Source organism: Ceratotherium simum, chromosome 30, assembly GCF_057802395.1.
Source record: "Ceratotherium simum simum isolate JZ-2026a chromosome 30, ASM5780239v1, whole genome shotgun sequence".
NCBI lineage: Eukaryota > Metazoa > Chordata > Mammalia > Perissodactyla > Rhinocerotidae > Ceratotherium > Ceratotherium simum.
The window spans coordinates 18,430,703-18,444,547 of NC_141929.1; the positions used below are offsets into that span (position 1 = coordinate 18,430,703).

The following is a 13,845-nucleotide window of genomic DNA, read 5'->3' on the forward strand; positions in this document are numbered from 1 at the left end:
CAATGTCTCTGAGGAATCAAACACCTATGCTAGTAACAGAGGCTCACTGCCAGAGATTCTTTATAAAATCTTTGGGTGCACGGGCAGTTGGAAAGAGGCTGTCTGGGTAGAGAAAGATCCTGGTGGATTCTGCTCTCCCCTGGCAAGAATCCTCTGCTATAAATGTTCTTGAATTGAATCTTCCACTCTATTCCCAGTGCCGCCACCACCACCACCCCTTCGATGGTTATCACCTCTGCTTTGGATTGCTTTTCACTACAACAGCTGTAGTTTCTCCTACCTTTGGTCTTTCCTCTTTGCACAGCATCCAGTGCATCCACCGCTGCCAACCCAAAATTCTGTTCCCATCAGGTCACTTCCTGGCTCAAAAATGGATTGCATCAGTTCCCCGACCCTTCTATCTCTTCAACCTCTCCCTCTCTCTGTTGGCCTTTTCTCCTTGCTCTACAAATATGTCCCAATTCTTTACCATTTGAAACAAAACAAAATAAAAACTAAACAACCCCAAAAGTAAAAGCTCCTTGGACACTTCATTCACCTCCACTTACCATCTTTGCTTCTTTTATTTTTCTGAGAAGCTTTTAAAAAGGGTGGTCTACTCACTGCCTTTCTGCTCCTGTCACTCTGCTGAAACTGCTCTTAAGAGAACTCTAACGATCCTTTTCTCTAATTACCAAATCCAATGGATTTCTTTTATGTTATTGAATTTCTTGGATTCTGTAGGATCTGAAGATGCTGATCATCAACTCCTTTTTGAAACTCTTGCCTCCCTGACCTTCCACTGCACCATTTTCTCCAGACTCTCTTCCTGCCTCCTGGACCATTTCTTTCCAGATTCCTCTTCTGACTCTCACTTTAAATGCAGCAGTTCTGCTGGGTTCCATCCTGGTTCTACTTTTCTTTTTAATTTGCACTCTCTTGATGGTTACATTCACACTCATGGCATCAATTACCACCTCTACCCTGACATCTCATAAATCTTCAGCTCAATTCTGACACTGATCTTGACAACAGACCTGTACTTGAAACCGGCTACTGGCCTTTTGCACCAGGATGTCACACAGGTCACTCAAATTCAACATGTCCAAAACTGAACTTCTTATCTTCACCCAAAGAACTACTTACTCTCTTGTTCATTTTGGTTTCATAGCTATCTGGTTTCCCAAGCCAGAAATCTAGGCATTATCCTCTACTTTTCTCTCTCCCTCAGCCCCCAAATAAACTGATCATTTAGACCTGTTGTTTCTATCTCCTTAAGGTTTTTCAGCTTCATACTGTCCTATCCAGTCTCACTGTCCTTTGGTGTCACAACAGCCTCCTAACTGCTTTGTCTTACCTCATGTCTTGAGCTCCTACAGTCCATCTGTCACTCTGAACTTTCTAAGACATCACTCCCTCATTTAAAGTACTCCCTTGTTTAAAACACTTTAAAGCCTGGGCAGCTCCCCAGGACTAAAACTTCTGACAGTACACACCCTCTGACAGTAAAAATCCGAGTATACGCCCTCAACTTATGAATATTTATTATGCATATATATTACAAAACATACATAAAATACAGAAATCAAGAAAGAATGAGTAAAGACAAAATAAATACACTTATATATCCCTGATGAAATCATACTATCATTAGCCACTATATGATTTGAAGTACGATATACCCTTATAGAGTGAAGTTCATTATTAATGATAATGTGTGTAAATCCATATTTCAAATAGTCTTCTTGGCAATTTCATTTTTTAGGCTGACTTCTTGATATAATTACCTTGAAATGTGACAAGAGCTCCTACTAGGAGAAATGTCAGCTCTACCTTATTGTTACTGTTTGCAGTGTTAGAATCATCTTCAATCCATGGCTTCTTTATGCAAACCTTTAAGTCACTTGTTCATTTTGTGAAGACTAATTTAGTTAAAAGCAGATAATATAACATAAATCCACTCAACCAGGCTCAAGTAAATTGCAATAAATTATAATATGATAATAGTAGACAAATTAGTAAGGTCACCACTCTCAATTCCTCTGTTTTGTGAAGCTTCCACTCTTCCCTTGAGACATCAAGGGAATGTGATAATGGCACCATCTTACAAGACTGAGTGAGAGAACCAGGTCATCTATACGTTAAATATTAATAAAGCTCAAGTTCTTCTTTTTTCAGATTGAAAAGTAAATATAAACCCTGCTTAGTGACAACTGCTTGGCAATGCATACAAGGCCCTTGATGATTTGGCCTCTGCCCACCTCTCCAGCTTGTTCTCCAGGCACACAATTCCCACACCTTACCATGCTTTACTTCTCACAACACACCAGCTACGTATCACTTTCTTACCCTCTGACATGCAGTCTCCTTCGCACTTCTACCTTTGCTTCCCGTGCACCATGTTCTCACCTCTTTTAAAGCACTTATCAAAACGTGCCATAACTGTTTCCTTACTAGTCTAAAGAGCAGGGATTACCCCCAATTTTTAATTCCCAGCATCTACCACAACATCTTGCTTGCAGGCGGTACTTAATAAATGTTGACTGACAGAATGAAAAAGGTCCAAATTCCTCTGGCTGGCTCTCAAGGCCTTGCATAATCTGGCTCCAATTTATCTACCCAGCTTTATTTTCTTCCCCTAAATCCATTCCTATTCTGCTTACTTCCTATCACATGTCATGCTCATTTTGGCTTTTGCTCAGGTTACCCTCTCAACTCGGACTGCCTTCCATCTACAGAGAAGCAACCTGCCCTGCAAGCCTCAGATCAAATGATCCTTTCCCCATGAAGTCCTACTCAACTCTTCCAACCCCCAACTGATCACTCCATTCAGAGAACTCTTGAAGAGTGTTTTAGCAATTACTTTCTATGTGGTAGTTTTCTCTCACTGATTTCAATCTAAGGTCTTTGATGCCAGGGACCACCTTCAACTTCTTTTACACATTGATCTCTCACAGCACATTGCAACATGATGATGCATAGCAAATGCTAAAAGATCTGACTGACTGGTTGTAGGCAGTCAGCATGGTGCAAGGCAGAAAGCACTGGATTGGGTTTTAGTTCAAGTTTCACCACTAATTAGTTAGGTGACCTTAAATATGCTGCTAAACCTCCCTGGTCATTAATTTCTCATCTGGAAGATGAGACTTTACAACTTTTTAACTTTCAGGTAACATTTTTCGTCTTGCCCAAAGGAAACATTAAAGTTTTTCCCCTAAAAATCAAGAGACATTCTAAGACCTTCGATAATTCACTTAACTTTAATGAACTTCATTGTAATCATCTGTAAAATAAAGATAAACAGCCCACCACCTCAAAGGACTGTATAAAGGTCAAATGAGAAAATACAGATAAAAATGAATAGATAATTTAAAAATCCTGATAAAAATGTAAGACATTATTATACTATTTAGTGGAAAATGCAAGCAAGCGGCATTATTCGTTCTTCAATTAGTTAGGATAGCATGCTAACCCAGCCAAGGACAGTGACTGGATCCTTGAACAGTGTTCACAGCAGAACACTGTTCACAGCCACAGGCTGTACCTCATCCCTTATGTACAAAGACGTACATGATCACAAAATAAGGTCACCTTTATCCCCGAAGGACTACAGAGCAGGGAATATATCAGTTGAAGTTACTGAGTTATCAGTTGAGATCTAAATTAAAGCCTGGTTACGGTTTCTAAAAATGTTATTAGAATTTTCATAACCACTCTGTATTAGAATCAGTAAACTTTTCATATTTTGATAATAATTTGGAGGGCGTATTTTAGCATGAAAGGGACTCTGTAAGAAATAATCTGGTTACAAAGACATAGTTTCTCATATAAACATGTCTCATCATTCAAGTGAAACATAAAGAGGCTAGTTAAACAAAAAGAAACAAACACAGAGACAAACGTCCTGACAATTTCATTGTTCTTTAAGAGACAGATTAATGAATATGCATGCAAAGTCCAAAGAAAATGTAAAATGTTTTTCCCTAGGAGGCTCTCAACTTGGCCAACATACAACCAAGAAAAGTGACAGCGCAGGAATCCAAACTAGTTTCTTTAACTTAGCAGCCTAATAAAGTCAGCAGTATTTGCTACATGTCCCCTAACATACAGAAAGAGCCATACTGTATATGACACTCAAAATCTCAAACCATTCTAGATACATAAATTATTTTCAACTCTGAAGTTAAATTTCATGCCGGTCTACTTCTTCTATAGACTTAACCATTTTCTTTTCAGTAGATTTGATAACAATACTTTTAGAATCATATTGAGGCAGTAAAAGATCATTTTCCAACAACATTCCAATGAGAATTGCTTCAAAAATACTGATCTTTTCTCAAACATCAAACCTGAAGCTGGGCACTTTATACTGTCTTCCCTAACCTCTGGAACAATGACAGTCACTAGCCAAAACTACAAGTACACAGTTAATGGCAAGTTTTAAGGTTCTGAGTAGTATGTGTGAAGGAAGAGGAAAAATCAGAGGAATGGGAAACTAAACTTCAAAATTTAAGGATAAAAAAGTTGGCCTATACGAGAAATGATAGAAAAATAGGAAAACATGATTGGAAAAAGCTGTTTGCATGCAAGAAATGCAAACTCATTCTTAACCTGTTCACCTAAAATAATTCTTATTCTTATCACGTATTTCTTTTCAAGTAAAATGGAGCCTTGGATTTTAACAGCTTGTTATCCTAGCTCTTCTGACAGTGTCTTTGTTAACTCTTGGCATACCTTCATAACGCAGTCCTACCTTCCTCATTCAGACTTTGTTTTTTGTTGTTGTTGGTGTTGTTTACTGCTGTATTCTCAGTCCTAAAAAAGCACCCAGCACATAAATTGTCAAATGAATAACAACCCTTTGAGGGAGGAATTATTATCATCCTGGTTTTACAGATGAGGAAACTAAGGCTTAGCAAGGTTGAGTAACTTGCCTAGGGGTTACAAACCACCAGCCAGAAACAAACTCACGTCTGTCTGACCACAAAGCCCTCATTTGTACTCTACCCTCACTAGGCAGAATAACTTCTTAATGTCTCTCACTTGTGTCTCTTAAATGGCGACAGCTTTCTCAGGGGAAGGCTCAATTCAAGCTTCAACTTCTCCATCAACCTGTTCCTGGGCATCCTCAACCTCTGAACTCCACTACGGTCTTTACAGATCTCTCCTTCCTTTGTGCTGAGCCCTCTCCAGAGTTCTATAACAACAGTGCTTTTAGCCCTTTGCTGTACTTATTTCCTATCTCTCTCTTACATCAACTCCAAACTTCCTGAAGGCAGGAATGAGGAATCTTCAAAGGCCTCTGGCACATGGTAGAGTTGAATAAATGTCTGATGTATGAATGAATAATCTCCACAAATCCACAAGATAAAAAGGAACCCTTTAGCTCAATTCCCTAAACACAGGCAACCAGAGACTACAGCTTTCCTTTGCTTGGGAGTGGCAAGGGCATGCCTGAAATTCCCTGCCCACACCACAAAAGAGCATCAGTGTGCTATGTTAAGGCAGTTTTTCAACTTTTGAGACATCCAATGGAAGGACAATAGAGTTCCAAAACTTTAAGGGCTAAGCATAAAATCTGTCTTTGTAAAAGTGATCTACCTGGATGAGACACCAGCTCTCGATTTTAAATAATGTTTGACTGGTTCTATGAAATCACTGTTTTCAGTGATTCTGCATATTCTAAGTAATTTTATTTTTATATCCCTTGGCTTAAAAGTGCAATTTCATACTTCCCCACACATGTAAGGACAAAAACTGCTTGTCTCTTACAAAATGGGAAAATAAAGTAGAAGCTGTGTGTTAGGTAAAAAGGCATTCAATAAATATGTTATCATGCTGCCATGTGTAAACTCCTTCTAAAGGCACATGTGGCCTATTTTAGACTAATGAATACTGGGAAGCATTTGATAGATGATTTTCATTTACTTGGTATGAATACCATGTTCAAATTATATCTAAACAAAAACTGGTTTTAAAAAAAATATGGTGTAGAGAGTTGAAATGTCTGACCATCACCACTGAGTACTACACAAATAGTACTATATTCAATATTCCGACTCTAGGAATTTATAACCAAATGCTTGGCTAGACCAATTTCAAGGTACACGTTTTTGTTTTTTGTGTGTGTGTGTGTGAGGAAGATCAGCCCTGAGCTAACATCCATGCTAATCCTCCTCTTTTTGCTAAGGAAGACCAGCCCTGAGCTAACATCTATTGCCAATCCTCCTCCTTTTTTTTTTTTTCCCCCAAAGCCCCAGTAGATAGTTGTATGTCATAGTTGTACATCCTTCTAGTTGCTGTATGTGCGACGCGGCCTCAGCATGGCGGGAGAAGCAGTGCGTCAGTGCGTGCCCGGGATCCGAATCCCGGGCTGCCAGCAGCGGAGCGCGTGCACTTAACCGGAGCGCGTGCACTTAACCCCTAAGCCACGGGGCCTGCCCCTCAAGGTACACGTTTAAGGTAACAATTTTTTTACACATGCACCACCCAAGCCACAATCTATAATTTTACTACTTTTATTAACACTAATTTCTGAGCAGTGTCTAGCCCAACCTATAAGTGAGATATAAATAAGATTTATAAATAGAATACTATAAAGGTGGGACACTGGAATTTCACAATTGGAGCACATTAAATCACTTACTTGCAAACTAATATTTTTCCAAATATTTACAAGCAGATTTGGAAAAAAGTGAAAATCACTTTGCCAAGCTGGACTTCTGGCCTCTCAGTTTGATAACTGGTTCCTTCCTACCCCTACTCCCCACCCCTTCCCTTCTGTTCTTCCTCTGCTAGGAATACTCTCCTGACTCATCTCTGTCTGTCTATGTCCATCACTTCCTTGGAGACCTGGCTCAAGATTCAGCTCCTTGAAAAAGTCCTCCCTGACTAATCCTGATTTCCACTAACTACATCCTAACTTTGCATTCCCTTGGCATTTATATACAGTTTACACTATATAATCAATAACTTGTAAGACATTTTGCATTTTTCTATCATTTCTCCAACTAGAGACACATCACCTTTTATATTCTCTTCTATACAGCCAGCAATAAATGCTTCTTGAGCGACTGAATCAACAGCAAAAGAAAGCCGATGGCTCAAAAATTTCTGAAGCAAGCAACTGGCTTTTCAGATCACACTTACAATACTTTATCACCTCCAACATGCATGAGTCCTTCAACGAGATGAGATTTAATTTTGTCTTAGTTCCATAAATTCATCATAAAAGATCCAGGTTATAGATCACATATATACTTAAGGTAAACAATCCTGGATATTCAAATATATCTTGAGATTTAACATTTCAAGCTTCTAAAAAGCTTAAAGCCTTGAAGCAGCAGGCCTGTGAATGGTAGGAAGTTGGCACTAGCCTCTTGCAAAAGAGGCAAAACTCTAGTTGGCAGTAAATGTTCAAACACGTGAGCCTCCACTGTTAAACAAGGCTCATTAACCACACAAACTTGCTGTTTCAGCTTTCTGGCTTCAATGAAGTGCTATGATCTCCTTTGGTTATTGTTGAGAGCCAATGATGGGTTAAATTCCCACACATTAACCAGCGTTTTGGTGGTTTGCCCAAGAATACCTCTGGCATCGGTGGGGCTGATTTTTCATTTTTTTTAACAGAGCTGCCCGCCCCGGGGAGCCAGAGGTGAGTGATGAAAATGCCGACCCGGCATTTCTCAGGAGGCAAACGGAGACCTCCAGAACTCGAGCCGTTCGGTCTCCCTCTAGTTCTTAGTGTCAGCTTATCGTGCAGAGGCGGGCTTCAGGCGCGCCTGCTTTTTACTAAATCGCAACCGAGTCTTCCTTAGGGACTGCAAGCCACACTTCGGCGGCTGCCCAACTTTTCCCGCAGGGAGCATCAGTTTTTCCATCCTCAAAGCCCCTGCACATCGGGTCTGGGGAGAGCCGGGCCACCAGCAGAGGGGAAGGCGAGGACTCGGAGAGGGGGAGCGGGCTCGCTCCCCAAAAGGGGCAGACACAAAGTGAGCAACGGCCAGCCCAGCGCCGCCCGCCCGCAGCCCGCCCGCCGGCCCCGCTCACCCTCCAGCAGCACCTCCTTGCCCGCGCGCTTCAGCGCCTGCACGGCCTGGTCGTGGGTGGCCTGGCGCAGGTCGGTGCCGTTCACCGACAGGATGGCGTCACCCAGCCGCAGCGCTCGGCTCTGGTCGGCCGCCAGCCCCGGGAAGATCTTGGAGATGAGGATCGGCATCCGGTTCTCGCGGCCGCCCTTGATGCTGATGCCCAGGCCGCCCGCCTCCTGCTTCACCACCCGCACCCGGCGCACGGGAGGGGACGCGCCCGCCTCGCCCGCCGGGCCTCGGGGCGGCGCGGGCGGGCTCGGGGGGCCCAGGCCGCGGCTCGGGCTCCCGGGCAGCGAGTCTCCGGCGCCGCCGCCGTTCGGGAGGCCGTTGAAGGCGGCCGCCGCCGGCCCCAAAGTGGGCTCGGGCTCAGCCGCCGCGGCGTCGCCCGTCAGGCTTAGGCTCTCCCCGCTCAGCTCGGCCACCACCCGGACCCAGCGCTCCCTCAGGAGCAGCTCCACCAGCCCCGCTTTGGTGGCCCGCGTCCACACCGCCATGGCCGGCCCCGCTCCCGCCGCCGCAGTCGTCGCAGCTACCCTCATTCCAGTCAGGCAGCCTCGGCGCTTCCCTCTTCCCGCTCGAGGGGGCGGGCCCGGCCCCCCTCCCCCCCCTGCGGTGATTCATTATTCATGAGCCACGCCCACCTCCGGAGGGGAGGGGAGACGCCGGCCGAGCCGCTTCCGGGAGCTTAAGTAGCTGCCCGCAGTCCAGTCCCTTGCGGCTCACCGGACGTGGGCAGCCCAAGCGCAGTGGTGCTCAGTCTCGCGTTCTCCTTCCTTTCGCCTCCAACAACCCTCCCCCCCGCAAACTCCTGACCTCTACCGTGCAATTCACCGGAGCTGCCTGGGCACGGAAAGCAACATCAGCTTCAAGAAGCACTTTGCAAGCCTGCAAGACTGGGTTGCACGTTCACTCTTGCATTGATTGGTTCATTCCGTCTTTACTGAGTGCTTCGCCGTGTGCTCCTTTTGAGGCCTGGAGATGAGCTGAATAAAACGTACCACAGCTGAGAGCTGGCGGTCTAGTGGGGGAGGAAAACGGAGAACCAATCAACCTAGTGTGATACTATGTGGTTAAGTGACATCTAGACAACGCTCTGAGAGCAGAGTAGAAGAAACTTTGGTTGGGCCCGAGGTCAGCTGCACAGAGGTGACAATGGAAGGTGAATAGGTGGAGCAGAGGGAACTGCATAAGCAAAGGTCCAGAGGCATGAATCAAAGCATTTGTCACTCTGCTTTGTAATCACCTGTTTTCCTACCTGCAATGTGTGAGGGCACCATGTCTTCTTCAGCCCTGCAGCCACAATAGGTTGGCCACAAAGATATTTGCAGAATGATGATTACTTAGGAAGATGCCAGAATTCCAACGTGAACAGAGCATCGGGTCCCTGGAGATGGCAGGATATGAGTGTGAAAAGCCTCATATAATCAAATGTTGGAGTGTTTGGACTTGAATTTGTAGATCTGACTTTCTTACTCTGGAGGCCATGGCCCTTTGTTGGGGTAAGTGTAGATGAGCATCCCCAGAAACTGTATGCACACTGCAAAGCCTGCAGTGGCTTTTATCCTAAGACATGGGTGATGCAATCCACCCACTTCTTCCAGCTTCGTGGGCTGGAAGAGCAGAGGAAACTGAGGCCTGGAGAGCCCAAGACTCGAGCTCAAAGCCCACAGTGAGGCAGTAGAGACAACTGTCTGGTCTCCCAGCCTCCTGGTCCACTGCTTTTCTTGACTACATTCCTCAGACCTCAAAAATGAGGGTCCAGAAATCACACTGCTGAGAGAGATCTTAGCAAAAACATGAGTTCAAGGTGCCGTCTAACTTTCCTTCAGCAATAAAATCGAAATCCTCACGTTTTCATTTGGTGCAAGCAGAAGGAATGTGCACCAATTTCTGTAAAAGGGGCTGCATACCTGCTTGCTCATGAAGTACATGTTGAAGCTCGTAAGCCATGTCCACGCACCACTCTATGAATGCACATGCATGTATGGGCAGAAACTTCCAAACAGCCTCCTATACCAGGAGTTAAAACCATAAAAATAGAGACTGGAAAGCAACCAGAGCCCAAATGAAGGAAGAATTCAAAATGAGAAAAGTATCTTACCAAAAAAATCATTACAGCAGAATCTTCTTTGCAATTAATGGAGCAGGATTTTCCGAGCTGCAAATGTCAGCAGCTCAACCCTCCAGCCCTCTCCTAAATCAATTGCAGCGAGGCCAGCTAGCTGTTTTGGCAGGTCCCAATGTGCCCCAGCGCACCTGCAGTCACAGACACTTCTGGCTTTTCTCCAGCTGAGGCATGAGCCCCCAGAGGCCTGAGTTATGTGAAATTTCTGCTTATTAGAGAGCACTTGGCAGCTGATCCCTTAGAGTATGAGCACTATTTTCAACACTTTTATATACATATTCACAAAGGGTTGGGCACTTGAGGACACCTTTATTAGCAAAAGGGAAGCTGGAAACTCCTTCCAAGAGTATGAAGACCTTTTGGTCAAGAGAGTTGGAGGAAGTCATAGATCTTCCAACTAAATGGTAAGTGAGGGTGCTTATATATAAGATAGTAAGTTATATAACATAATATTTAAACCTGGGAGGAGAGAAAGTAATGGAGATTGATATTTGGATTACTTGTGGGTTTCTACATAAAAAATTATTTTTAAATATATCCATAAAACATTCCCAAATTATTGAGCTGCTTTTACAAGGTCCTCCATCAGAACCTAAATTAATTTTCAACATTCTCTTTCATCACTACTTTCTTTTTTTTTTTTTTTTTTTTTAAAGATTTTATTTATTTATTTTTTCCCCCAAAGCCCCAGCAGATAGTTGTATGTCATAGCTGCACATCCTTCTAGTTGCTGTATGTGGGACGCGGCCTCAGCATGGCCGGAGAAGCGGTGCGTCGGTGCACGCCCGGGATCCGAACCCGGGCCGCCAGCAGCGGAGCGCGTGCACTTAACCGCTAAGCCACCGGGCCGGCCCTCATCACTACTTTCTGATCGGCCAAACTCATCCAGTGAGTGTCTCTCAATGACGCCTTGCACATTCCTGAGTCCTTCCTTCCAAACACCTCCTGCCGCTTTCTACCACTTTCCCACCTAGCAAGATCTCAGCCCAGTTTTCCCCAACGACCCAATTTTTCCTTTGAACAATTTTCTTCTATGCTTGGCTGTTTTGCCCCAGTAGATTATAAAATACAGGAAGGCAGGGACCACCCATCGACTTCTTTTTATTCCCCACTATTCCAAAAATATTGCCTTGCAGAGAAGGAACTCATTAAACATGTGATTGATTGAAATTCAGTGCCTCCTGTGCTGTAGTCGTTTCAAATAATCCTTCTGAAGGTTACTGGTTCCTTGCAGAGTGAAAATTACCATCTAGGAAATCTCAAGTAGTCAGTGGAAATCTACTTATTGTGGATAATGAAATCTGAAATAAAAAGAGTACACATCTGTTTCCACGGTTTCTTAGGGACAGCAAGACAAGCTTAGATAATTCTTTGAACAGGCATGTTATTTTATCTACCTTTAAAAAAGGAAATGGCTGAGATAATTCCTAATAACCCTTCATTCCTGTCACCTATCAATACGTATTCTCCTGCGCTCAAGCTGTTATCTTACGATTTCTCAGAACAAGGCAGGGATGACTGCTACTTTAAAATGAGGGGGTTGGATTAGCTCTCTCAGTTCCATAATTTCCTACAATTCTATGACTCAGGCTCTGATTCTACGCTCTCTCAAAAACCAGTGGTCTTTTCTTTTTCTTCTCCCTCACAGTGGATGTACAATATAGCACAGTAATTAAGAGCACAAGGTTCAAATTGTAGTTTGGCCACTTACTAGGTATATACGATAACGGTCAAAAGGTTGAGGTCACAGGCCTGTTTCTTCTTCAGAAAAATTCAGCTACCTTCTACCTCTAAGGGCAGTTGCGAGGGTTGACTGGGATGACATATGCAAAGCGTTTAGCAGCACTGTACCTGTACAGGGTAAGAGGTCCATAAAAAGTACCTGCTGCTGGTATATTACCTGTTGACCTTCAGCAGCAGCAACAATAAAACCTTTGGTAGAAACTCTGCAGCTGAGAGTCTAGACTTTATCTAGGAATGAGTCTGCCATAGTATCATATGATTCCAGGCTTAAATGGCAAATGGCCAAATTAATTTCGGTGACAAACAGATCTTGTATAAAGCTACACTTCAGCTGAAAGGGAGAACATATTGCCAAGAGTCCGTCAAAGCAAAGAATTAGTGGATCTGGGGCTGGTTCCAAGGTTTGAGTGTTGTGTAATTTCATAAGGAAGGAGGGCCCCAGGCAAAATTGCAGCCCTTAGCAAGCCTGAAGGTCACTACCACAGAGGTGGCCTGATGCCAGAGGAACAAAAGCAAGAACTGCTCAATTACTACTAAAGAAGAGGCCAAAGGGAGAAAGAAGCTTGTAAGATAACCAATCCAACACCTAACTTTGCAAAATTATCCACACACAACTCTTCCCCAGTTAGAAGACAGTGAGATCAATTGTCCCTTTCAACAGACAGTACTCCTTTGCCTTCCGGGAGAAATAACCTAAAAGGTATTTTTCTCTCCCGCACAAACATGAAGTGAAAGAGGGAAAGGTGCATATATCCTTTAGCTGATATAAGCACATTTAAAAATTCATCCTGCCAAGATAAATCATCATCCATCTGAAAACCACAAAAATGGATTAACTATCTCATACGTTATGACTATGAAAACCCACATCTGCTAACCACATTCCTAATGAGAAGCAGCTGGTGACAGTTTTGTAGCTCTGTGACTTTCTTTTTAGGAAAATATTAGCAAGGACATAATAAGCAGAAGGTTAGTTTCATTGAATCCACTTAGTTATGGAAAATCACCAGTGTTTTTTATTGACAATCATGGAAATTACATAATTTGCCATGAAATTCAAGTAAGGTCCAAAAATAAAAATCCCCTTTCCCCCAATACCAGTTCTAACAGAATTTCCAGTGCCTCACAATTAAGACTTGCAGTCCTAATAGTCAGCTTCAACTCTCATTTTTCATATACCATTGAACACCAAATCATGTCTATCGATGCAGATGGTATTTCTAGGCCTTTGTCCCACAGCTTTAACTGCCTCCCAAGTCAGTTAATGCAACAGCCAGTTGTGGGGTGTGGGGATCATGGACCCCTTTAGGAGTCAGTTGCATGTTGTGGACACACCTTAGACAAATGCACACTTGTGCAAAATTCAGCATTCACACTTGGGGGCTCACAAAGCCCCAGAAGCCCTTCTATGGACTCTGTCATGGGCTGAATCGTGTCCCCTCAAAATTTATAGGTTGAAGTCCTAATCCCCAGTACTTCAGAATGTGATTATATTTGGAGACAGGGTCTTGTTTTTTTTTTGAGGAAGATCAGCTCTAAGCTAACATCCATGCCAATCCTCCTCTTTTTGCTGAGGAAGACCGGCCCTGAGCTAACATCTATTGCCAATCCTCCTCCTTTTTTTCCCTTTTGCTCCCCAAAGCCCCAGTAGACGGTTGTATGTCATAGATGCACATCTTTCTAGTTGCTGTATGTGGGACGCTGCCTCAGCATGGCCGGACAAGCAGTGCGTCGGTGCGCGCCTGGGATCCGAACCCAGGCCGCCAGTAGCGGAGCACGCGCACTTAACTGCTAAGCCAGGGGGCCGGCCCCATGGAGATAGGGTCTTTAAAGAGGTAATTAAGTTTAATGAGGTCATTAGGGCGAGCCCTAATCCAATATGACTATTGTTCTTATAAGACACATGTG

At 43.7% G+C, this 13,845-nt stretch overlaps 1 protein-coding gene across 1 annotated transcript in view; it reads right to left on the bottom strand.

Moving 5' to 3' along the window:
• SNTB2 (syntrophin beta 2) overlaps positions 1–8,634 on the bottom strand; it is a 103,262-nt gene extending 94,628 nt beyond the window's left edge. Inside the window, exon 1 of the mRNA XM_087420029.1 lies at positions 8,029–8,634. Within this exon, the coding sequence (XP_087276155.1) occupies positions 8,029–8,608 (580 nt within the window). The 5' untranslated portion in view covers positions 8,609–8,634. The remainder of the gene's footprint in view (positions 1–8,028) is intronic.
• Positions 8,635–13,845: the final 5,211 nt, after the last annotated feature.